General features: G+C 39.9%; 1 protein-coding gene across 1 annotated transcript; it reads left to right on the forward strand.

The window, feature by feature from the left end:
• The first annotated feature begins 355 nt into the window (after nucleotides 1-355).
• RMND1 (required for meiotic nuclear division 1 homolog) lies at nucleotides 356-23005 on the forward strand. The gene is given in 13 exon segments (XM_039567907.1): nucleotides 356-699; nucleotides 702-810; nucleotides 2265-2781; nucleotides 7230-7338; nucleotides 10238-10313; nucleotides 10676-10715; nucleotides 13732-13832; nucleotides 15081-15187; nucleotides 17200-17264; nucleotides 18142-18218; nucleotides 19385-19505; nucleotides 20179-20295; nucleotides 20527-23005. Coding segments are annotated over 13 exon segments (1734 nt in total). The 5' UTR covers nucleotides 356-437; the 3' UTR covers nucleotides 20560-23005.
• The last annotated feature ends 1813 nt before the right edge of the window (nucleotides 23006-24818 follow it).

A 24818-nucleotide genomic window follows, 5' to 3' on the forward strand; every position in this document is an offset into this window, starting at 1 on the left:
CGATTTCCAGCCCTGTGCCTCCCCCACCCCAGGTTGCCCCGCCGGCGGCCGGAGCGCGGCGGCTGCCGGGCGGTCCCCCCGCCGTCCCCCGCGTTCAGGTGTCGCTGCGCGGGGGTGACGCAGCAGCGGCGGAGGCCGCGGGCCGGGGGTGGGGGGGGGGGCCTGCCCCCCGCGCTCTGGCGGCGCTGCCCTCCGCGCCCGCTGGGGGCGCCCGTGAGTCGGGCGGGGCGGGGGCGGTGCTGGCGGGGGCGCTGTGCCCGCGCGGGCGGGGCGGCCTCGCCTTCCGATTGGTTGCCTGGCGGCGCGCTGTGCCCGCCCCCGCGGCTCGCAGCCAATAGGAGCGGAGCCCTCGATCTCCGGTGGCCTTCCCCCCGCCTGCCGCAGGGGCGCTCCTGGGGGCGGCGCGGCCGCTGTTTCCCTCGGAGATAAGGGCGGCAATGCGGAGGCAGGGAAGGGGTGGAGTGTCCCGGCACCCGCTGCTGGCGGGCTTTGGGGGCGGTCTGGAGGCATCCGGACTGCGTGGGCCAGGCAGAGCCGGCGGGCCGGTCTGTGCCGGTCCGGTCCGCCCGCCAGCGGAGCGGGCCCGCCCTATCCGTAAACGTCGGTGGCTGTGCCGCAGCAAGCCAGGCCTCCCGGCCGGGGAGACAACGGGCGTGGCTAAAGCGTGCCGTATGCTGAAGAGACGTTGGAAAATAAATCCTGGTTCCGTGGCTGCTGCTCGGAGGTGGCGCCTCCTGCCCTGTTGTGGTCGCCCTTCGTCCCGCTTTCTTCTCCGATTGCTGTTCCGCTCCTCCTGGCTAGATGCCTCTGGTGCCACGGGTCTGACGCTTAGGCCCCTCGATGGAATTCAGTCTATATGATCTCTCTTTCCTTGTAACTTACTGTAAGCCTGTACAGTTGAAAAATCATTCCTGGCATTACTGATTCGGGGTGAGGTTTTGTTGGCTAGGGAAGCCAACAAAACCATTTTGAGTCTCATTCTGCCACTTATCACACACTGTTGGAGACTTCTCCCCTTGCTCTAGCTCTCCACCACCTGGACTGAAATTGCTGAGTTTCTGTCAGCTCTTTTTTTATCCAGAGGTAACAGGCCTTTGATAAGGTAAATATGCCTGATCCTGGACAGGGTCACTCTTTAAATACAGAACAAGTTTAAAATGAAATAGTCGTTTATCCCAGTAAGTATGCCAATAACAGGCTTCTAAATTAGGCAAAAATGTACGAGTGAAGGCCACATAAAGATATAAAGTCATGCCCAATATCAGTTCAACTAGGTATCCTTTTCAGGATGGAGGGCTTGTTCCACAGCACATACCGTGATTTGCTCTTTAAAGAAAATGTTTATTTCGACTGTTACATTAAAAAGTATTTGTAGTATTGAAGATCCTTCTTCAGTTTTTGAAAAGTATTCTGAAATAGGCAGATTTATGAACTAGTCAGCTTAATGACTTTTTGTTAATAACTTGCTGAGGAATGCATTTTGTGTCATAAGGGAAATGTTCTTGATTAAGAGAACCAGGTGAGGACTGTCACTGGGTTTTTTCAGCAAATGAAACACATCCACTGAGGTATTGAGTCTACTGTCTGAATATTTTATTTGATTACCTCACACAACATAGTGTGAAAACAGTAGGTTTGCTCTTAGTCTGAACGACCAGAATAAGGACACTGTTGTGTTTCTGGCTGCACGGATCAGTCTGCAGGCAGGCCTGGTGGTCCCTGTTGCACCAGGATGTACTGGCAGGAGCAAGGCTGTAACTCAGCTTTATTCTCTGTAGTCAGGACAGATGGCTGGGGCTGGATCTGTGCTCGGCTGTACGTGGCACAGCAGCTGGAGCTGATGCTGAGCAGTGTGCGTGTTCTGTAGGTGACATTCCCATACAACCATGTAGTAATCTAATTGTTGTTTTTATTTTATATCACAGTGATTCACAGTGTCTGATGTCCTCTTTAAGGCACTGCTCACAAGCAGTGGGGTTACTGAAAGTGCAGGCTGCTGCACAGAATGAGCAGCAGAAGGAAAAGATGCCTGCTTGTACATTGACACAGCATCCAGTTCTATTTTTTCACCACTTGTTGTAAGCACACAGATGTGTTTTGATCTTAGAGTGTTTCCATAGGATCAAAAAAATCTTATTCCCACCAATGTCATGTGCTTAGGAGTAGTCACACATGCAAGAGTAGTATGGACAACCTTTTAGATAAGAGAGGAAATAATATTATTTCTTTCCAAAATGTTGATCGATGATTTTGTTTGTTTTAAGTACAGTTCAGAGGGAAGAAATGAGACTGAAACTTCTGCACCTTCAGATGAGATCTTTCCACACTTTAACAATATGCCAGTGCCAAAGCTTTAGCAAAACTGGATGTCTACAATTAAAGCTGGATAATGGCGTTGAAAGAACAGCTCACAGAACAGCAAAGTCTTGGAATTTGTATGCTCTGAAAACTGCGTTCCCTTGGTTGACAAGTCAACATGTGCAAGTCAAGAATTGCCAATTCCTCCGAGGATTTGTATCCACTTTGGGAAGAAATGTTCATTATCAGAGTGGGGAGGGCTTTTTCTCATCTTGGAGACATTTGGGTGCGACAGTGATGGAAAACTACAGGCTCAATACAGAGTGGATCAAAAAGCTTAGGAACACATCGTCAAGATTTTATGCAGTTGTATCAGCTGGTAAAATTGTCCCCAAACCCAGTAACCAGCCAGTTAAGAGGCCACCAAAGGCACCGAGGACCAAGCAGCCATCCAGAACGAACCTGCCACTCTCAGACATGGAGGTAAAGGATGACATTTACAGTCTGTGTGACATTAAGGGAGTGCATCACTTTAATTTACATTCAGATTTGGGTTTAGATTAACATTTTAATGAAATTAACATACTTCATTATTTACACTAGTGTGGGACCTTTGCAAATAGAAGCAAGCTTGATAGAAATTGGCATGTCTGGTATTTTGAAGGTAAAATGGAAGTTTACTTGCAATGTGTTAACAAAACTGGAGGGAAGATGAGTGGTTATTATAAAGTGGAAAGGTGAAGTGCATTAAAAATAGTTTTGACCAGTGCTTTCAAATCACATTTACTATTGAGAAACAAAGTCTAGCTTTCAGAATAATTGAACTTTCCCTACGTTTCCTTGCTTATCCAGATCTACCCAGTTTTAAGGCTTCACTCAAACAGAAATAAAAATGAAAGTAAATAGTATAAAGTTTATATTCAGATTAAGTTTCATATGGGAAATGAACGTGCAAGTGTAGCCTGTGTTACCTGAGAAAGATCATTCTTTGTGTAGAAATAGCACCTTGATTATCAGACTCCTAGGGCTATAGAGGAAATGCAGCAACACACTGTTTTAGATACCCTGAGATATGACGAGGAAGAACAGTGCATATTTGTAGCCATATCTCCTTAAGATAGCTCTTAGCCAAGCCAGGCCTTAAGTATACTTGAGTATAGGATTTCCATGGTGAATCCTGGTGTCAGATGTGTACTGTTCTCAGGCTAAAACAACTGAGTTCCAGGGTGTTGTTAGTTAAATAGTATGATAGGGGGGACTAAAACAAGCCTTGTCCCTTCAGAAATAGCTTCCACGTTGCAAAATATATCTGTTACATAATCTACTGAATGTGAGCAGAGAAAAGTTTTAGTGCTTGCCTTCTCATATCTAAGCTTCTGGTTAATATTCTGTGTGATGACTGTGCCTTAGTGTAACATAAAGAGGTAGTTACAGACAATTTAGTTCCCACTCCTATTTTCATACTGCTTCGCAAGAGGAAACTGAGAAATATTAGTCCTGAAACATCATGTAATGTTTCCAGCTTTTTAGTCATGCTATGACATTACATTCAGAGTTTGATTCTTTTTGGTTTTGGGTGAAGCAGCAGCATTCTTGAGGCTTTTAAATGACAGTATAGAATGCAAACAGTTTCTTTGTTTGACATTTTCATATATATGTGCAAATAACATGCAGTGCTATTTTTACTTTTTTCCATTGTGAAGAAATGGAGAAAATACTGCCTGATACACTGAAATAATAATATACTTCCTGAGGAAGCTTTTGCATGGCAAAATGCTGGGCCAGAAATTATGTAAACTCAGACCTAACAGAAACAGAAACATTTGCTATTTTTTAATAAATCCAGTGTGGTTTTGTCAGATATTTATTCCAATCTGCAGGGGTGCAGATAAGCTGTCACCATGACTGCAGGCTGACAGTAGTGGAGTCAGCATTTTTTTACCTGTCCTTATAGCTATGTAGTATAGAGAAGTAACTTCTGGAGGTAGCTGATTTCTGGAAGATTAATAGAAGTAGCACAAATGGAGAATCTTTGAAGGGTTTTTTTTGCAGCATGCCATCAGTTTTTTCTAAATCCTGGTGTCACAAAAAAAGCTGATCTTGCCTTCTGTGCATGTTTGAAGGCAACCAGGTGCCCCCTAGTATTGCAGGCCATAATGCCAAGGCCATTGCCTTGGGGACATCTCCTTCCCAGCTTCTCCTGCCTCTGGAGGAGCTGCAGGCCCAGTCCTGAGGTTCTTGGTTAGAGAACCCTGAGGATCTGTGGTGGTTTCTGTCTGGGAGAGCCTGACAGCTGACACCTTTCTTTTGCAGAGCACTTGGTGAATGAGATCCTTCCCATCCTCCCCAACACTGGTCTTCATGTGTTCTTACAGGCAGAGTGCTGAGCACCAGCAGTGATAAATCGTTGTACAACCAGTTTTTCAGGATCGATGGAGGAGTTACTTGAAAGCAGTTGGGTGGTTTAGTCGGTCCATCAGTGAGTGGTACCACTACTTGGTTAATCTTGTACGTACGGTCTGATGGCAGGAAAAGCCTCTGAGCTAATTCTTAGTGCTATAGTCATCTAGCATAGAAATAGCTTGAAATTCAGGCAAAGACGTCGTATTTACTACACTTTTAGGTGAAGACTGATTCCCCTTCTGGTGATACAAGGACTAAAGCTCATCATGCAGATTTTCTTGCTTAAAAATTTTAGTATGCTTTAAGTGGAAGAGATGGACTACAGAGACTTATGATTCCATGAGCTTGTACAGTCGTTGGGGGCATGATGATACAGAAAATCAGTTGTCAGTGTACTTAGCTGTCCTTAGGAGCAGCCATCCTGTGTGCTGCTCTGAATGGAATCTCAGTAACAGTGTAGGCAGAAAGCAGGAGGGTGGTGAGTAGCTCAGGTTCCATTCTAGCACCAGTACAGGTGCTGTATTCTGGGGTTTTTGAAGTTTGCAGGTGAAAGCGATGTAGCAGAAAACATGACATTAAGGTTGATAAGCCATTTAACACATCGATTTTAGGATTAGCTGATTCACTGATTAGAGTAGATTTTTTGGCTGTATCTCCACCAACAGTCATGGGAATTTAGATATTCAGAGCACCCGTGGACATGTATTTTAGGTGTCTTAATCTCAAATTATACCCAAGGCAAATGTTCTCTATCAAACAAGAATTTTGTAAATACTTAAGTGAAACAGTACATTGTAACAAAAAAACCCAAAACCTGAAAGTAGTTCATGTTCAAAATGCTATTTCAGGCATGTAGCTTAGCAGAAAAACTTCTGGTTGTAACTAAATGAGAAATGTAGCCATTCAAACTAAAATTGCAGCTGTAGGACAGAAAGTTGAAATGAAGAGTAGCCCAAGTAATAAACTGTGGGAAGCACAGAGCAGGATAGAGATTTTCAATTGTATACTAACTAGAAGATGAAGAGTTTGCTCCCTTAACTCTTGACAGAAGAATTTCATGACAGAGTATGTGTACTTACAATAAGAGGTTTTTGGAATAATCTTCAGATTCAGATGCATAATTGGCACTGGCGATTTAGAGACTGAGAACGGATTTATACAGTTGAAATTGTGATAATGAAACTTGCTACTTCAAGGGAACTGAAAACACAGTTCTGTTCCACTGTTAATTCAGCCTTCTAGCACAGTTGTCGAAATATGCCTACAGAGTTGCTCTTTGAATATTAGAATTACTTTGAAAGCTTATTTTCTGCGAGTGGTTGCAGAATTAAGCTGATGGGTAAGGAAAGCTTTGGATGTGATAACAGAATGTGAACATTTAAAAAGAAGAGTTCAAATGTGAGGTGGTGATTCTGATGATTGGTGGTGACAGGCCCCCTGCAGGGAGCAGAACACCTCTTTAAGCCTTGCTGTTTGACAGTATGAGTGCTGCAAGAATGTAACTTGGATTTTAGGTTGAAGTGTATTGTGGGTCTAAATCCCTCCAGATGAGTACAGTTCCTTTGTTCATTTGTTGTTAGTTACATCTCCATTTGTATTAGTTACAAAAAAACTGGGAAGTGACCGATCCACAGTGAGACATTGCTTTCTGGATATTTTCCACTACATTGTACGGAAAAACATTATTGTAGGTCATACATGGTGTCAGAACAAAGAAATATACTTCAAATGAGTACTACAATTTTCAAATCAGTTTATTGTGACTTGATTAATCAAGAAAATCTCAAATCTCCTTGCAAGTCAACATAATTTTTCCAGTTGAATAAGGCATTTTAGTTATTTAGGATTGTGGGATATTGGGACAAACTGGCCATTGTGTACTGTTCAGCCGTGGTGGTGGTGGAGACCACGCTGTTAGTGCAGGATGCAGCTCAGGGTGGGGAAGGGACGCTGTAGATGTGCAGCACTGCAAGTGGCCCAGAAGGTCAGTGACTTCCTGTGCTGCAGTGGCTCAACCTGGGCAGTAGCTTGGTGCATGGCAGAACATGATGTTTGTGATTGGAGGTTCTGCTTGATAAACAGTCTGGGGTAGTCAGACTTGGTTTATCTTTAAAACACGGATGTTAAAACTGCTATCAGGGATATCTTGCCTCTGGTTTCAGTGGTCAGCCAAGCATGTCATAAGCTGTGTGATGGGGGAGAGCAGCAGCAAGTGTGGCTCTGCTGTTCACGTATTTGATTGGCATTCAGGGAAGAAGGGTTTTCACTGTGGCTCTACCACAGAGTTTTTTGGTGCAACTTAACTCCTGTCTCCTGGTTTGTTCTCAGTGTGTGATTTGCTTTCCTACTTAACAAGGAGCAAGTAATCTCATTAGTATATGTACAGCAGGTGGGCAGCACGGCAATGATACCACAGAACAGTGCATAAATGAAAACTGTCACTCTTAATAAATTTGAAGCAAATAGTTGTCTTATTAACATTTTGCTTCAGCCTTGCCCTAACTCAAATCTTTATTCCTTTGGCACAGAATCTGATGCAGTGCACAGCCTTTGCAACAGCAGATGAGTATCATCTTGGTAATCTGTGTCATGACCTGACTTCACATGGATATGTTGAAATAACAAGTTTGCCTAGAGGTAGATTTTTGAAACATTAAATGCAATGTTATACCTTGGGAAATAAAATACGGGTGATGGATATCATTTTTATAACTTTATGTATTCTTATTCTGATAATATCCTGGAATATATCATACTTCCTGTAAAATTATTGCTTTGCTTAAAGATTCTATTTGCTTAAAAATTCCCACAACAAAACCTTTCAGAATAGCAATATGGGCAGCTCTTGCTCTTACCCTGTGATAATTTTTCCCAACATTACAATTACACTAGAAGTATAGAAAAATTACGTGCATGCATGAGAAATAGCTTTGGAAATTGACTGATAGAGAGAATTTCTATAGACATCACTAACTGAGAAAATTCTGAATGTTTTATTTTAATTAATCTTTCAGTAGTGAGGTAGTGCACTACTTCAGCTGTCAAAACAATTTTGTAATTTGAAGTGTTGCATCTTCTTTCTGTGTCCACATTTCTATTAATGTAAATTACAGAGCTGGAGAGGAAGGCATGCAAGAGAGAATCTTACTGACTAAGTGAAATTAAAATGATACACACATAAATGCTTAGTTCTAGTAAAGAGAATGCTGTTGATACTTCTTCTCTATTGGGCCAAGTATATTCTAGCAATTGTGGAATGCTTCACTTAGCTAGGCTTTAGCAAAATAATTGGTTCTGGTTTCCATGTAGAGTATCTCGGAAGACTTGGGAAAGTATGGCTTGGAAATAGCTGCAGTATACTACAAAAGAAAAACAAATGGATCTTATTATAGCTTAAGGAGCCTTATGCCCTGGAACAGCTGTGATTTTCATATGTGAGTAGTAGAATGCCTTTCTTCTTCCTTTTGGAAGAACAAATTATGTGAAGCTAGGAGAAGGAGAGGCAGTTCATGGGCATTTTAGTAGGGCTTATCAAAAACCTGTCTGCCTCTCAAATAATAATCTAAGTGCAATAATACTCCAGTAGGTCTCTTGCAAGGACAAGATTTACAGATGATTGTCTTGTTCAGGAAGATGAATATGAAAGACAATACCCACTAGAATATAGGCTTCCTGTTCCTCTGTCGTTTCTTTGTATTAAAACTAACCCTGGTTTCACAGCTTTGGGATAGAAACTTTGTACAACCCCAGCATGACCGTGAATTAAATGTTACTGTTGATGGTATTTTACCCTGGCAGTGTCGTTTTTGCCAGTTCCTTTTATTTCTTCATGGTGTTTTTGACTCATAATGAGTACTGTTTATCAAAGGTTTGGAGGAAGTAATGATGAAAGGATATTGGATTGTGCCAGCAAATCTGAAGTGGTGTGATGGTTAGCATATGCATGTAGCAGTGGTTGGTTACCAAGCCAAACACTGAATCTTGGAAAATAATTTTTAAAAATATTACCACATAGAAATCTAAATCAGCAGTTATTGTGTGGATTTGTTACTTTGTAGTGTTTTTCCACAGCATTATTCTTGGTTTTGACCTCTTTAAAAACATTTTAGAGGCAGATCCTGCACCTCCACTTAAAGTAGACCAAATTCTCTTCAATTGTATATGTTTTGGCTGGAGTGGATAAATAAAGATATGGCCAGTATTTGAAAAGGCAAATGAGAAAATACAGACAAATGTTACTTCCATGATGAACTCAAACTTCACACCTAAAACTTGCTCTAGTTGTTCATCCAATGATGTGTTTCTGAACTGAAATAGCAAGTGGAAGAAAAGTCTTTAAGGGCTCATTCAGAACAACCATGTGGTCCCAATTCAGATATTAGCAAAAGTGTATTTTACACTTGGTCATCTCTGTCTGCTGCCTCAGTCTACCTGGCCTTTATGGCTTGAGCAGTAAAGCAGAAGGTAGAATTTGTACACAAGCAGAATTGTCACTTGACTTGTGATTTTCCTGCAAAGACATTTAAATTTTTAAGGCTTAGCTGTTAGGCCCTGCAAAATCTTTGTGAAGTCTCACTTTATAATAGTGGGCTTTACTGGTCTCACTTTATATAGGGGGCTTTACTGGTCTAGCTTCCACTAGTGCTGCAACAAAATGAGTCATGCTGGTTTGAAACAGCATCAGGACTTCTAAAAGTTTATCTGTATTAGTGAGTGGCACAGTGGAGAAGATTTGTAGAAGAAAGTTCAAACCCCTGTTTTGAGAACCCAGCAACCACATTTTGTAAGTTTGGGGGAATTCTACTTGGACTAGCTCTAGTCTAATCTTTTGTAACAAATGCCCCATTAGTGGTTGGAGTACCACAGGTGCATTTTTTGGAGCTTCTCTTTCAGTTTAATTTAATGCAAAAACCCTCACATTTTTTGTACTGTTGTGCAGTGCACATGAGAAGTGTGGTAAAGGAGGGTGGGTGGAAGATTTGTTTCAAAAGCACACTTCTGATGTGCAGGGAAATGCAGGTGTAGGCTCCCCCATCCAGGGGGTATGCTCTTTCAAGTTTCTGACTGGCAAAGCAAAGTCAGCACAATTTGAGTGCAGATTAGTCCCTTAGTGTATAGAAAAGAGAAAGATCTTCCAGGCAAACAGATTTGAACAGTAATTTCTCTGCAACTGCAGCCAACTTCCATAATTCTCTCACACTGCATGTCCACTTCTGTGTTCTGTTCCTGGTTATTTACTATGTCTGCATCAGTTTTCTCTTAAGTATTTTGTTCTTCAAGGCTGCTACATTTCGTTAACTGAAGATTCTGGTGAAGTTCCCAGTAGAGGCTCAGTCGGCCTAGAGTGTGGCAGTTCTGAGAAGCAGTATAGTTTGATACTGTAGTTGTTTCCTGGCAAGCATTTCTATCAGAAAAATACAATGTGGGACTGGCAGATGTGTTACTGTGCAACTGTTGAATTATATGCTTACAGCTATCAGCTGTCATGTTCAGAAGTTTAACTAATTATTCAATTTTTTCATTTATTTCAAACAAGATGCTGCAAATGTTTTGGTGGTCAGTACTGAGAAATCTGCAAAAGAAGATGATCCTGGCATGATCTTTTTCTTCAGGTAAGCTATAAATCATGCTCAAAACATTATGGGATTAGTAGTAATGTAATTAGTAGTAATGGTGTGAAGGAAGTAATGCAGCTTGCTAAATCATTGTATCATGTTACCTTATGAAACTCAAGGAATAACTGTCCAGCCAGAATGACTAAAAAAAAATCAGAATTATTTAAATGGCTAAAAAACACCTTCTCATGGTTTTTCATTAAAGTATGGTTAAAAAGCAACTGGTATGTAATTTCTGTGAAGATAGTTTTAAGTTTCTTGATTCACAATGACAAAAATTGCCACTGTACAATTAGACTATTCCATTAAAATACATTTAAAACAGTATGATTACACTCAGTTTTTCCTTGAATTCGCAGGGAAGGGGCTGTTGTATTTTGGAATGTTGAAGAGAAAAGTGTAAGTAAAGTGAAACTGTTGGTTAAAACTGCATAAGCAGGTGTTTTGTCAGTCTCACAAAACTCAGTGTGTTAGGGGTTTATTTGGAAGATTGATCTTTCCATGAAGGCAAATTCTTCTCCTAATGAGTGCAGGTTCTTACCTGCTGCTGCCCTCAAGTGTGTGGGCTGCTGATACATCACCTTTGCAACTCATACTTAAGACAAAAATATGACACCTTAATCTAGTGAGACTGACAAAAAGAAAATTTTTGCAGCTCTACATCCTGAAAAAGTAGATCAGAAAAATCAACCTGTGAATGATTGTTTGAAAGGCATTAATATAACAGAAAATATGTTAGAAGAAAAGGATCATTCCACTCTATTCCATTTTATGTCAAAACGATTAGAGACTTGTATTTGTATAACTTTGAAAGAGAAAAAAATCTATAAGCAACTCTTTAATACTGTTCTGTGTTTTTACCAGCTAGCAATTTTCCTGAAGGAAGTTTTTTATTGGTTGGTATAATTATTAAATATGTTGCTGACATATAATATTTTGGTGATCTTTGCTGACCAAGAAGGGTATGCCAGAGGCATATCTATTTTGATGAATACATTTAAAGTTATTTAATGTTTTAAATGTATTTTTATAACTGGTTAAACTGGGATCTAGATACAAAAAGTATTGACCTTATCTGTAGGCAGAGTATGTGAAATTAAATGGTGTAATTAATAGATCATACTGAGATGCATAGAAGTTCACAGGAGGATTTTCATTGGGGTAAATGAAAACAGAGAGCACTTGTTTCCAGACACGAACAATTTCTGGATCCAAGTTCATTTTTTCTGTTTCAGAACTGAAATGTTCCTGATTTCCTGTCTGTTCTGGGAGGTGTCAGTATATCAGGTGTCCATACAAAAAAAGATACTAGTTCTCCCTTCAAACCTTGCCTCTAGCACACTTAGGATGCTATGGATGTATCTACGCTACTGATTCATAAGTATTACTGAAGACCAGCTGACTTAACTCCTGATGATCTTTGAGTTGGACACCTCAGCCCCTGGAGTACTCTGAAAATTCTCCTTTTCTTGTACATGCTTTGTACCTTTGAAAATTTCGTACCTTGTTTTCCTGGTCAATACTAGTAACAGTAGTTGGTCCCTTGCTAGCTTTATTTATAAAAGAGGAGGAAAAATGCCTCTTTTTGCTTATCAACATCATAGTCAAAGTTTTAACTGCCAAACAACTTGCTCAAACAGAAGAAGTATTTTTGTGGACATGCTTTAATGAACTGAAACAAAAGGAGAAAAACCCCGAACTGGGCTGTAGAACAGAAACTGAAAGTAATTCAGTAAAACAGAGAATGTAGAGTATCACTGCAAATGGACAAAAGTGCTCCAGATTGACTAGTAGGAGAAAAAAAACTTATTTTACATTAAGAGACGCTTAACAGGAGAAGTAACAAATACAGACTGATCACAAAAAAAAATTTAGAATACGAAATACCAGTTTCAAATACCTGAATAGGAAGGTTGTAGAGCAGCTTCCCTACCAAAATAGCTAGGACAAAAAGAAAAACCAGCTTTGAGGTTTTTTTAAAAGGAAATTGTGTGACGTAAGTGCCCATAATAGCAAGAGTTTGCAGCTAGTGACTCCAGAACATCTCTTCTAATTAGTTTTACTGTGTCACAACTAGTCCCTTCTATAAAATTAGGCTGGGCCTAGAAGCAAGCGGGGTTTGCATTGCTGAACTGTCCCTGGACACCACTGGTTGGCTGAGGTGACTGGCCTCAGAACAGACGCTTCCTATGTTTTCATACCCTTTTTTTTCCAAAGACGTGAATTATATGGCAAATCTTAGTCATGCTAATACTGAATTCAGGATTACAAAGGGAGCAGTTGCAGCTGTAGGGTTGAGGGGTTTTTTTTCAGTGAAAAATGTTACTGTGTTACATAGATAGATAGTATCAGCAAAACTCTTGAAAGCAATGAAGAAAGCTAGCAATGCAAAGGAAATCCCTCTTGCAGGTGATCCAGCAGATTTTTTAGAGTACTTAACCTGGAGAATATGCTTTATGAAAAAGTTACAGTATACAGTTTTGTACTAAAATATTAACTATGATCTTTTATTTTAAAAAGAGAGTGCTTTTTAAGTATGCCTTAGTAGAAGATTGACCTCTTTAAAGAATTTAGGCATCAAAAGTGTATTGTGGTTTTGTGGTTTGGTTTTTTACTGGCTGTTATGTAGCTAAATGCCTTTTAAAAACTTGTAGGTGAGTGCTTTTTTTAGTTCAGAACTTGTTCTAATTGCAGATGAGGGGAGCCTTGTAGCATATAAAAAGGAACAAGAGAGCCTAAATCAGGTATCAGAGGACAAAGTTTTGTGAGAGAAAAAGGCTCTTTCTTCCTGCATCAGATTTTAATGTGCTGGAGAATAAAAGAGCAAAGAGATTACTTCTGCAAGTAAAATTGCACATTTAACTATTTACAGGGATGAATGTGGCAGCTGTAACAATTTTTCCAGATTTTTGTAGTGGTAAAGGATTTCTCTAATATAACTGCCCTCTGGCAGCTGAAACAAGACTACTGATTTCAGCAGCAATCAGAAACAAAATTACTGATTTAGCAGCAAACTAGTAATTTTATCAGAAACAACCACCTGATGTACTTATCCTAAAGATTCATTCCCACATTGAGACATCTGCCAAAATCTTGTGCAGCTCATTGTTATACTGAATACATCCATGTTGTCCTCAATGCTATTGTGGTTAATCCTTACTGTGTTCCATGTGTGCAGATATTAAATGACATTTCAGTTTTCCCAGATTACTTGCAGTTGTTAATAGCCACAAATTCTTCTGAAGCAGTTTCAGAAGTAAACTATGTTAATAATAACTTCATTATTTAGCACACCTCTTCATTGTTATGTAAATAACTTCAGCATAAAGGTTGCATTCATCAGCCTGCTCTATGCAAGTTCTTTGCAGAGTGATAATTTACTGCATGGTAACTGTTGCTGCAATTGTCTTCTTAGATGAAGAATATCATGAGAGTGCTAGAGCAGCATGAAATTCAGCCATATGAAGTTGCACTAGTCCATTGGGAGAATGAAGAGCTGAACTATAGAATAGGAGAGTAAGTATCTTCAGGCATTCTGTATATAAAAGCTAATAGACACCTAAAGCTAATTCAAGCAAAAGCAGCTAGTAAAAATATACTTGTCCTTGCTTTTTTCCCAAATGAGTAAAATAAATAAAGAAAACAGTAAATCTAAGTTGACAAGTGTTGCTGTCTTGGTAAACTTGCAGGTAGTGGCTTTTGCTATTTGCTTATACAATATATCTTGTAAATAAGAAGCTCCCTGCCCACACAACTCTCTGTGTTCTTCAGCAATCCCAAACAGAAACTATGTACCTCACAGCAAAGAAACTTATGAGCATTTTTGAGACAAGTCCGATTTTAAAGAAGATGCTCTCTATAAGCTTTCTCTTTGTCCCTGAGGTTCATATACAAAGACGTAATTTCAGCATATACTTCATTTCCTAGGAAAGTTACGACTTGATTATTGGGTAATGATAAACCTGGCAAGTTGTCTTTCCATGTTAAATAATGTTTTTTCATCATGGAAGGAAAATTATCTCTACAGAAATATTTCACAATGAAAATGATTATATAAATTACCTGTAATTTTCCAACAGCACCTAAAAGCAACCCCTAGACAGGACACTGTTAATACTAGGAACTGAACTAATGAGGTTGAGCTTATTTAAGGTAATCTGGTAAGGAGACAGGTGTTTGATTTTTCCTGACCATTTGAAAACTGCATGTACTATTCAGTTGTGTAATTTGTGATTCCTGACATGCTCCATTGTGCCTATGCATGTTTCATAGAGATTCATATGAAAAGTTAAACGAGTCTTTTGTCCTCTTTTCTTTGCTCCTTGCCCCCTATGCAGTAGAGGTTTTAGGGAAAGTAACATTATAGTGGGGAGGTAGTAAGGTTGGTAAGAGTGACAGTGGAAAATGAAAACAGAAAGATAACAGAAGAGCTAAAGAGCAGGAGAGAGGCCAGCATCCTGCTCTGAATTATCTGTGTGTATGCAGTAATGCTGTAGTTACCATCACAGCTTGCGGCACTTGCATTTACACCTAGAAAATTTGGTCATAATATTAGTCTTAAATTGAGGAACTAATTTTCAGTGATTGTTGTGATTGTTGTCAGGTTGAACATGAGTAAAATGGAAGGATGAGTATGACACCTATACAGATATGGCATGCCTTATCTAAATAAATAACCAGCCCTTCTTGCATTGTCAATTATTCTTTAAATGTTCTTAAGCTTGTGGCTCCGTCAGTGAAGATGCTTCAATCTTGTCTTAACAGAGGTCAGTCAAAGCTCCATAAAGGACAAATCTTGTTAAATTCTGAGCTGGATAGTGATGAAGTTGTTCTGCAGAAATTTGCCTTTTCAAATGCTCTTTGTCTTTCTGGTAAGTTAATATTGTTCCTACTATGTAGTCTGTGCTACAGATTTTGTGAAATGTCATTATAAGTGGGACTTGTACAGTCACAGGCTGGAAAAGACTTGGTATCTGGTTAGACAAACTGTGTGAGGAGTGTGCTTCAGTGAGAGGATTTGTTTTCAATGCTTTTACTGTGTTTTTTGTAAATTGGAATTGCCTTATTCAATGTAAATCGTTCTAAAGCTGAACAAAGCACATTAACAAGCATGCTTTGCAAAAGATACACGTTCTACTGAGCATCCTGTTCCCCACCCTTGAGAACTATCCTACGATAACAATGAGTGTAGAGTTCAGTATTAGAAACTTCTCAGTAATCTTGGGTAATTCATACTGACAACATTTCCTCTGACAGAAGAAGCTAGATGCCAGCTAAAGTGATACAGAGCACCTATTCCCAGCTGGGGAGGTGTATCAGTATACACATATCTGGACCAGAGTCAAATTAAAGTTTTCCAGGTTTATTAGCCATGGTAGCAGACAGTGGGAGGCACTGGGAAGAAGTCAGGCTCACCAGTCGTGCTGCTGCTTCAGGAAACAACACCTGTCTGCTGCTTCAGACATTGAATGATGTAGGAAGTGGGAGTTAGGAACTAGCAGCAGTAAGGCTGTCCTCAGAAAGGCCTTTAAGGGAAGCCTGTCTGGTCTGCCTACCACTACTGTCTTTAGGGTAAATTCCAGGATTCCAGTAGTATTTTGGGGAAGTGCACCTTTATGCAGGAGAGAAACAGAATGCACATTTTTGAAGTGCTACACCATTTGATCAAGGAGTACAGTGTAACTAAATGGTTCCTGAAGGAAGAGGAAGGAAGAGCTGTTGAGAAAAAAGCATATTGTTTTCTATAGTTTTCCTATACATAAAGTCACTGTATGGAAGAATAGTGCCACCTAAAAGGGAGCAAGGGATTTTTTCTCAGGAGATTATGTTCAGTAAAAATAAAGGATGCAAGCATAGTTCCTAGTCAAATTTATGACACAGCAGAGACCAACCTCTGTCAAGTAACAGGTGACAGATTAAATGCTTACTGGCTTTTTTTTTTCAGGGGCTAAATTTAAAGTCATTTAAGTCAGTGGCTTGGATTAGGCCTCTGTATTCAAAAGATGAGTGTGCAAAATGCTCAGCATTGGGTTTACTGTCAGTGTCCTAACCAGATGATACTATTGATTACTCCCACAAGAGTTCATTTTGACAATTAAATCTTATCTGATTATTTTTTCTGTTTGAATGGGGTTAATTTTTGATCTGTTGCAACTTCATTCTTGTCTGGGAATCTGGACTAAAGAACAAGGCCCAAGTTTTATCATCTTGTAGAAACAGCTTTCCAGGTTCAAGCTGAGGCATGGTAGAATTTGTGTTGCCAATGCCAGTGCTGAACTCAAGCTTCCAGAGAACAGAAGTTAGTATCTTCAGTAACAGTACACTCACCTAAAAACAAAACGGGAGATTGCTCAAGTTTGACTTGAGCTTCAACAGGAACTGGTGGTGTGTCTATGCCAGCTAACTCTGTGGTTGGAGAGCACTGTGCATCCATACTGGACAAATGGAGAATGAGAGTTGTGCAGGACACTAGAAATGCAGTGGAGGCTCTTGAGGTACCATATGAAGTCAGCCTGACACCAGCATAGCTCATTATCTCCAGCCTCCTTGGAATGTAATTTGCAGAGGGTTCATACATCCAGTAGAGCACTTGGACAGACAGCTTCTGAGTTGAAGCAAAAACTCTCCAGGATATAAACTAATTGCTTGGAGAAGAAAGCTGCGCTCAAAGTGCAGCTGGTTCTGTGTGCAGAGCTGTGTCAGTGCCCAGCCCAGATTTGTCCACTGATACATGAATAGTGATTATATAATACAAACTGTAACTTGCTTCAAATGTCTGTAAGCATCAACATGTCCTGAAGCAGCCTGTTGGCAGATTTAAAGTTACAATTACTTGAAAGCATATGTACCTCTCACAGTCAGCTTTCTCATCTCTGTGTTGCAGTAAAGCTGGCTATTTGGGAATCGTTACTGGATAACTTTGTGGAATCTATCCAGTCAATTCCTGAGGTGAGTGAGGTCTTGTTTGTAATTCTCCCCTCCTTTTCTCCTGTGTTTTGTAAAAGACCAGTGCATATGTAGCTGTAGGGAAAAAGCAATTGAATGTTCAACACATTTGATGGTAAATCCATCAATGTGGAGCAGCTCAGAACACCTGCAAAGTGGTCAGACAAGAAATCATCAACCTTTAAAGGGTTGGGAGTGGGGTTCTGCATTGTCATGATGTTTCCCATGTTGTGGCACTGTCACCTGCTACTGGTGAAATGTATGTGTAACGGGACAAGCAGCATTTAAAAACCTGGCCAAACACAGTGTGTGGTAACTAGGGCTGAAAATAATGTGCCTTGACTTGAATATAATGAAGAGTTTGAGTGAATTACTTAAAAGTTTTTCATGAGACCTAATTACTGTACAAAGCCTATATGATGTTGTATATAAAAATGAGATTTGTAGGGTTCAAAAGAGAAAATGCTGGGTTTATTACTTTTATGTGAAGGAAATAAATGGTAATACATTGATTGTTGTAAGGAGAAAGTCTATTAAAAGGCTAAGTAGTGACAAGGTAAAAGAGCACTGTCATGACTTAAAAATAGTAGGAAGGAAAAACAAATGATCTCTTGTTCAGGAAGTCATTTATAGAAAATTCCCCAGTATTTTTTGTAGATACTGATGACATACTCAGTGATTTATTGAAAAACCTGGATGAACCAGTTGCTTGGTGATACTCTTAGAAAGCTAGAGAAGCAAGGCACTAAACAAACAAAACTAAAATGTTAATAAGTACAGTATGCATTTAGATTTTAACACACTTCAGGCTGTAAAGTTCTGGGCTTCTTAATTACTAGTACATGTTTCTTGATCAAGTAGCAAAGAATTTACTTTTCAGATTCTAAAGTCTCGAAGGAAGGTAAAACTCTCTCATGCAGATGTGATGCAGAAAATTGGAGAACTCTTCGCACTAAGGTAATTTTTGGTTACACCCAAGACATTGTATTACATGGAACTTAAAAATCATGTTGTGCATGATACAAAGAGCAGAATACACACTAAATATAGAGCAGGGTGAGACGGAGTGGAAGAATTCCTTCAGCCTTCTTTTGACTGGAGTCTGTGTGCTATTTACATTAGTCAGAGGACCCCGTGGCTCACCACTCACACTGGCATTTCAACTACAGGCATTAGGCAGGCAGTGTATCATAAATGGCCAAATTCCACACCCTTTTCCCTTCCTGAGTCCAGCAACACAACACGTCTCTTAACTAGCAATTACAGCAGATACTACAGCGCGTAAAGGATACCAGGGGAAAGACAGCTAGGTAGAACTGTTAGCTACAGCCTAGAGTTGGTAAAAATCTTCTGTGAGTTCTGGTCTTCCCTTGACTTACTCAGAAACCTCTGCAAAATTACTGGATTTAACATATTTTCCTCCCTCAGGTGAAATTTGGCCATTGACAATACAGACCATTACACACTCAAAAAAAAACCCACAAAAAACCCAAAAAACCAACAACAACAAACAAACAAAAAACAACAAAAAAACCCACCAAAATCTCCAAGGTAAAATTAAAAAAAAATTCCTATTTCAAACACTAGGACTTACATCCTTACTTGAAGAACTGATCAGTAATCAACAATGATGTTCCAAGTATCCAAAGGTTTATGTTAGCAGTACGTTGAAGGCAGGAGATTTTAGCTTTTAGCCTTTATGATACTTAGACCATAGTCTGATTCTGAGGAGTGTGCTATGTTCACACATCCAGTATGCACTACCAGTCACATTTAGGAGTTCTGTATTGTTATTTTGTGTACTGCCAGCATAGTCAGGGACCTCTCTGCAGGTATCAAAAATTAAGGCAGGTGACAGGTTGAGGAGGCGGTGTTGCCATAAGGCAAAAAGTTATTTACGTTCAGAACAGTTCCACAGTAGAGTATTCCCAGGAAGGTTTCAGGAGATGTGACCAATTTTAAACAATCGCTCCAAATGTATTTTTACTATGAAAGGAAATTCTTTTCATATTTTATGTAGCATTACAGGAAAATTTTCTTATTTCATTTAACTGCCATGTAAATATTTGCTCCTATATTCACCAAGATGAAGCCTGAACTACAGTAGTACCCATTCTTTTTAGACACCGTATAAATCTGAGCTCAGACCTGCTAATAACACCTGACTTCTACTGGGATAGAGAAAAACTGGAAGAGCTTTATGACAAGACTTGCCAGTTTCTCAACATTAATCGCAGAGTTAAGGTGAGTGTCATATTGTTGAGAGAATTTTTCACGCTCAGATCAGTTGTCTTTGGCTCAGCAGGGTCACAGATCGCTCTGTGAATGTGCTTTAACTGCAGAAACGGAATAAAAAATAAGATTTTGTACACTTTCCCCTTTTCCATGTGTTCTTAGCCCACTCGCACCTTTACCCAATTTAGGTTAACCTGCCTCACATGAATGAATTGCTTATCTCCTGAGCCACTAAATTAGGCTTTAAATAGTTAGAAGAACTGAGAAGTGGAATTCACATCAGTTCTTGAAGGGTGACATAATGTTTACTGCTGGACAAGAATAAGAAGCACAAAAACTACCTCTCCTGATTGTACAGAAAGCATAAATATTTAATTTCGAGGCATTCCAGAAAGCTGCATCTTCTTTTGCTTGTGACTGTTTTCATGAGTAGGTATCCCCCAGAAGCACCTCAATACCTGTAGATGCATATCCAAATTTATATTCTTTTGGGGAACCTGTTGAAATAACAGGTTCATTTATACTGAAGCTTCTGTTGCTTGTGCATGTTGCCTTACAGAATTTTCTGTTCTTATTTGCAGAGGTGTTAACCCCTTTCTAGTTCTGTGGAGTGTGTTTCCCTATTTAGTGATCTGATTCCATTTTGGGAGTCCAGATTTGTGGTGTTTGTAATTGCTTGCAGGTAATGAATGAAAAGCTCCAGCACTGCATGGAGCTGACAGACCTGATGCGAAACCACCTGAATGAAAAGCACACACTACGCCTTGAGTGGATGATAGTAATACTCATCACCATAGAGGTTGGTGGGGCTTCTTTCCAATATTAAGAATGTAATAATAAGTGCAATTTCTATATTTCGATGATTTGGGAATTATTTTATTAATGTGATGTACATGGGGATTAGTATTTCTTTGCAATTTTCAAACTGCAGCTACAGTTATTTTTCAGATTATCTGATTTATAGTGTAAGCTGGTTTAAAGATTTCTAAATAAAATAAAAATTCTCATCAATGTGTTTGCTGTTCCACAGGTTCTGTTTGAACTTGCAAGGGTAGTTTTCTGATGGCAGAACAAACTCAGGAAGAAGAAAACTGACAAAACAATAGAGAACACAAGGCTTAGAAAATTCCGATCATATGCTTCTGGAGAATCATGAAATTGTGTTTCTTGATAAATCTCTAAATCTTCTATTCAAATAAAAAAAAAATTAAAAATCAGTCTGTGAACATTATTCCCAAACATTACTGGGATGGTTAGAGAGGTCTTAACCTATGGATGAATCCCATCTGTGCTGAATGTATTTGGTGAAGGAGTCTACTGCTTTCTCCCCTAGCAGTTAAAATGATGCTGAATACTTTCCTACTTTGTGTATTTCTGATTGATGGTGTTTTCCCTCATTTTCACCAGCTCCCTCTTGGACAGCTACCACACTGTCCCAAGCTTGGAGATGGCACTACTGTTTGTTCTCCTGGCATGATTTTAATATATATTGCAGATATATTTAATGTTATGTTCCACCCCATCAGAAAGTGGTGTTTACGTACTTGTACAGGAATACATTTGTTGAGATGTAGTACTATTTATATTTTTTTTAACATTTAGTATTCATTTGGAAGGAGAATGAGTTATCTCTGAGGTCACAGGGACCTGTGGCAAAATGGTAAACTAAGATTCACAGGATTTCTCTGTGCACCTTATCATGCTATCTGATTTTCATCAGTGTAAGTTGCAGGGAGTGAGTTAGCATAGGGGAAGATGTCTTAATCATCCTCTAAGGTAAAAGTTTCTTCTCTTTTATTTTTAATCTATTCCTAGTCCACAGTGTTACTTACTCAGGAGAGGATGAATGGATTTTTTTCCCTAGCAACTTCTTTTTCTAAGTGTATTTTCAGAAACTGCTACACAACTGCTGTTTTATCACGTGTTTCAAAGTCACTTTAGTCCAGTGTATTGAATAAGGAACAGAACCTAAAGATTCTGTTAAAAGCTCCTGGAGCATCATTAACAAGCCATGATGACTAAATTCTGGCTAAAAATGCAACTACATTTGCAGTAGCTTACTGTTCTCTCTTCACCCGAGAGCATTATTTCTGAGTGTAATGCTGGACTCCTGTTGAATACATCAAACAGATATAATGGAGAAAATAATAAAGTCAGGCACAGCTAGGAAAAACATCTGACTGCAAACCCATCCTTTTGCCATAAATTATGATACAATGCCATGGGTGCCTGTGAAGAAGCAGATGCTGCTCTTAAGAGTAGGCTTTCTCCATTGGAATCAGAACAGATTGTAGCTGGAGGTCTTAGTTCTGGAATAGCTCAAGTACTCCTTCTCTGAACTGCTGAGAAGGTCTGAACAGTTAGACCCTGCTCAGGGAAGTGAATCGGTTAGAACAGCTTGGTGACAAAGACTGCATCAGTAACCTGACTTACACAGCGTTGTTAAGAAACAGAACGTTACATCTTTTATGCAGCAGGAAAACTTACCAAGCACCACTTACTTCCAGTAACAGAGAATTAGGTTACATTTTCATTCTAATTTTTCCAGCAAATATTTTTCAGGCTTCTCCTTCTGCTCTTTTGAGTGTAATACTTGCTTTCAAGAACATTAGTTCTTGAAAGACATTCATCGGACATTTAATGTTTCAGTATTTCAGGTCATTTGCTAAAACGTAAATATGCAGACCAACTGCATCACTAGGAAAAGTGGTTTTAACAAAGTCATTGGAGGACTCCTAAATGCTCTTTAAAAGCATAAAGTGTCTAGGCTTCATTATCTAAAGCATTCTGTCTCAGGACTGTAAGAGTTACCAACACGTCAACGAGAGAAGCACAGTTACTTTTGAAACTGTAAATCAGTTTATCTTGGCACTTAAAACCACAGCCATAAAGTCACACTCTGCTTTCTGCCAAGCCCCCAACCCTGCTTACTCCATTGAGTGGCTAGTCAAGTTTAAAAAAAACAAAAGCTTCAGTTAAGCCTTAACAGACTTTTAAAACTTTGTATCCATTTTTTCGTGGTGTACACACTGGCAGCTGCATCCAAGGATGAGGGGTTTTTGTTTTAGCAGCTAACTATAGAGAATCCTCTTGCTATATTGCACATAGAGAACCAAGCTGGGAAGTTGAGTGCACCAAGAACGTAACTTGAGCTTTCCCAGCAGAGTATACCAGAGAGTAGAGCCCTCTGCAACTGCACAGCATGTGGGAAACTGCCTGCCTGCAGTCCCTGTTTCTGTTTCAAGCCAGAGATCCCTTGGGCAGCCTGTGCACATGTACACATGGCTGACCAGGAGGAAGTTTTATGGCAGAGGCAGGATGAGACTCGAGCTCCAGAAGCAGCACAAAATTGCCTTAGCTGTGAGAACACACCTGCCTGCTTCATCCACCACGTGCCCTCATGGTGTAACTAAAAACAACCATTGTCACTACAGCTTGCACAGTTTGATTCTCCATCAAAATGGGTCTACTCTAACCAGTAAGGGTCATTTGAGGGGAAAAAAAAAAAAGAAAGATGCAGTAGCAATAAATGCAAGGAAAACCAGAGAGGAATCCTAAAATATCCAGAACTCTGAAATTTTGACCTTTTTAACAAAATTGGAACTGAATGGCAAAATTCTGTTCATATGGAGCCTTGTTAGACCATTCTTTATAAGGACCTCAACTGTGCAAACTGTTTCTATCTGTGCTTCTTCTGTCAAATGAGGTAAAGGACAACTTGCACATGATTTTCTTTGGCAGATTTGCAGGGAAGTTGTCACAAGAGTAGCTATTTGTAAAACAGCAAGGAATGCTGAGAGTTGTGACTCAGTTGCAGACCCATTTTTCTGGGGTGACAGCACTCGTGGGTATAGAGTCAGTCTCTGCTCTCCGCTGTGCTGCTGTTCACATCAGCTCTGCTTGCTGGATGCATACACACACCTCTCTGGAGCTCTGCCACTGAGAGCTGCTTCCTCTATGGAATACCTCACCTGCATGAGCATTAAAAATGCACTTGGGAACCAGTGTCGTTTGAATCCTTTTTTTCTGAGGAAAACAACACATGCAAGTACGTATATTGCTGTAGCTTTATAGTCAAGCTCCACTAGATATGTTGCTCCAGCCAAGACAACACTGTCACATTTGAACTTTACCAGTTAAAAGTGGGCAGGGCCCATGTAAAAGGCTAATTTCGGACTAAGCCAAAGGCAGAAAATAGACAGCTAATCTGCACTGCAGGAACTGTGTTGGGTTACACTAAAAATTCATGATGGAGATGAGTCTCCTAACAAGAAAAACTATACACACAGTTAAACCATTTCCTTAAATGACATACATTGTACTGACAAATGTATGGTTATAATTATTATTTCCCCTGGTCTAAATTGCAGCTACTCAACTAGTTTTGTTCACTAGGTGTAGAAAAAATTCCTAATAACCTGATACCAGAAAAACACCTTAGCCTACAGAACAGCAAAGATCCATTTCTTCATCTTTTCACCTCATAGATCTTACACAAAAGGTGGCTCACACACCATGGATCTCCTCCACCTCTCAGACCACCAGACCTACTGGCGACAAAAATGTGAAGGTTCAGATCTCCTTGGGGATGACCACTCACCTTTCACAAACATACCCCAACAGCAAGGCAAGGAAAGGCACAGAAGCCAAGGCAAGAAAAAGCAGAGCCATTCCACAAATGCTACTGGACCCATACATCAGTTTTCCCAGGGATCACTTTTACATTCCTACAATGCTGTATGAAAGATAGGTGAGACTTGGGTCAACTGTGCACAATTCTAACAGAGGAAGGAAAGAGGCCTGGATGAAAAGCTTGGAGACTCTCAGAGGTACAGTGTTCCAGCAAGAAGCTACTGCAGCTGTCACACTTGCCACCAAGCCTTGTCGCCAACATAAATCAAAAGTGGAAGTGTTAGAAACGGCAGCTGTGCTAATAAAACAGATTTACAGCACTGACATAAACTCATGTTTTACTACAGTTGTAGCCATGTGAAAGCAGTGCCCCACACCTTCAGGGAAGAGTTCCCACACATTGCCTAGTCTCAGATCCCCATGGCTTCCACTCCTCTGGGAGTGGGTCAGCAGTGTTGCAGGGAACAGTGAGCAAAGAGCTCTTCAGAACAGGGGCCCTGCTCTCTTACTTTTCAAAAATGCTGAGAAATTTGAAAACTCACTAAAAATCTCAGCACTTTGAGCCTAATTAACATCACTAGAGCTGTTAAGGTTTTGACTATAGCAGTAAAAATATCTGCTATTCCACTCCAGATTTCAACTGAACTCTTCCAAAAAGACACACTTACAGGACTTGAGACTGAATCAAGT

The sequence above is a fragment of the Corvus cornix genome, chromosome 3 (assembly GCF_000738735.6).
Source record: "Corvus cornix cornix isolate S_Up_H32 chromosome 3, ASM73873v5, whole genome shotgun sequence".
NCBI classification, from domain to species: domain Eukaryota; kingdom Metazoa; phylum Chordata; class Aves; order Passeriformes; family Corvidae; genus Corvus; species Corvus cornix.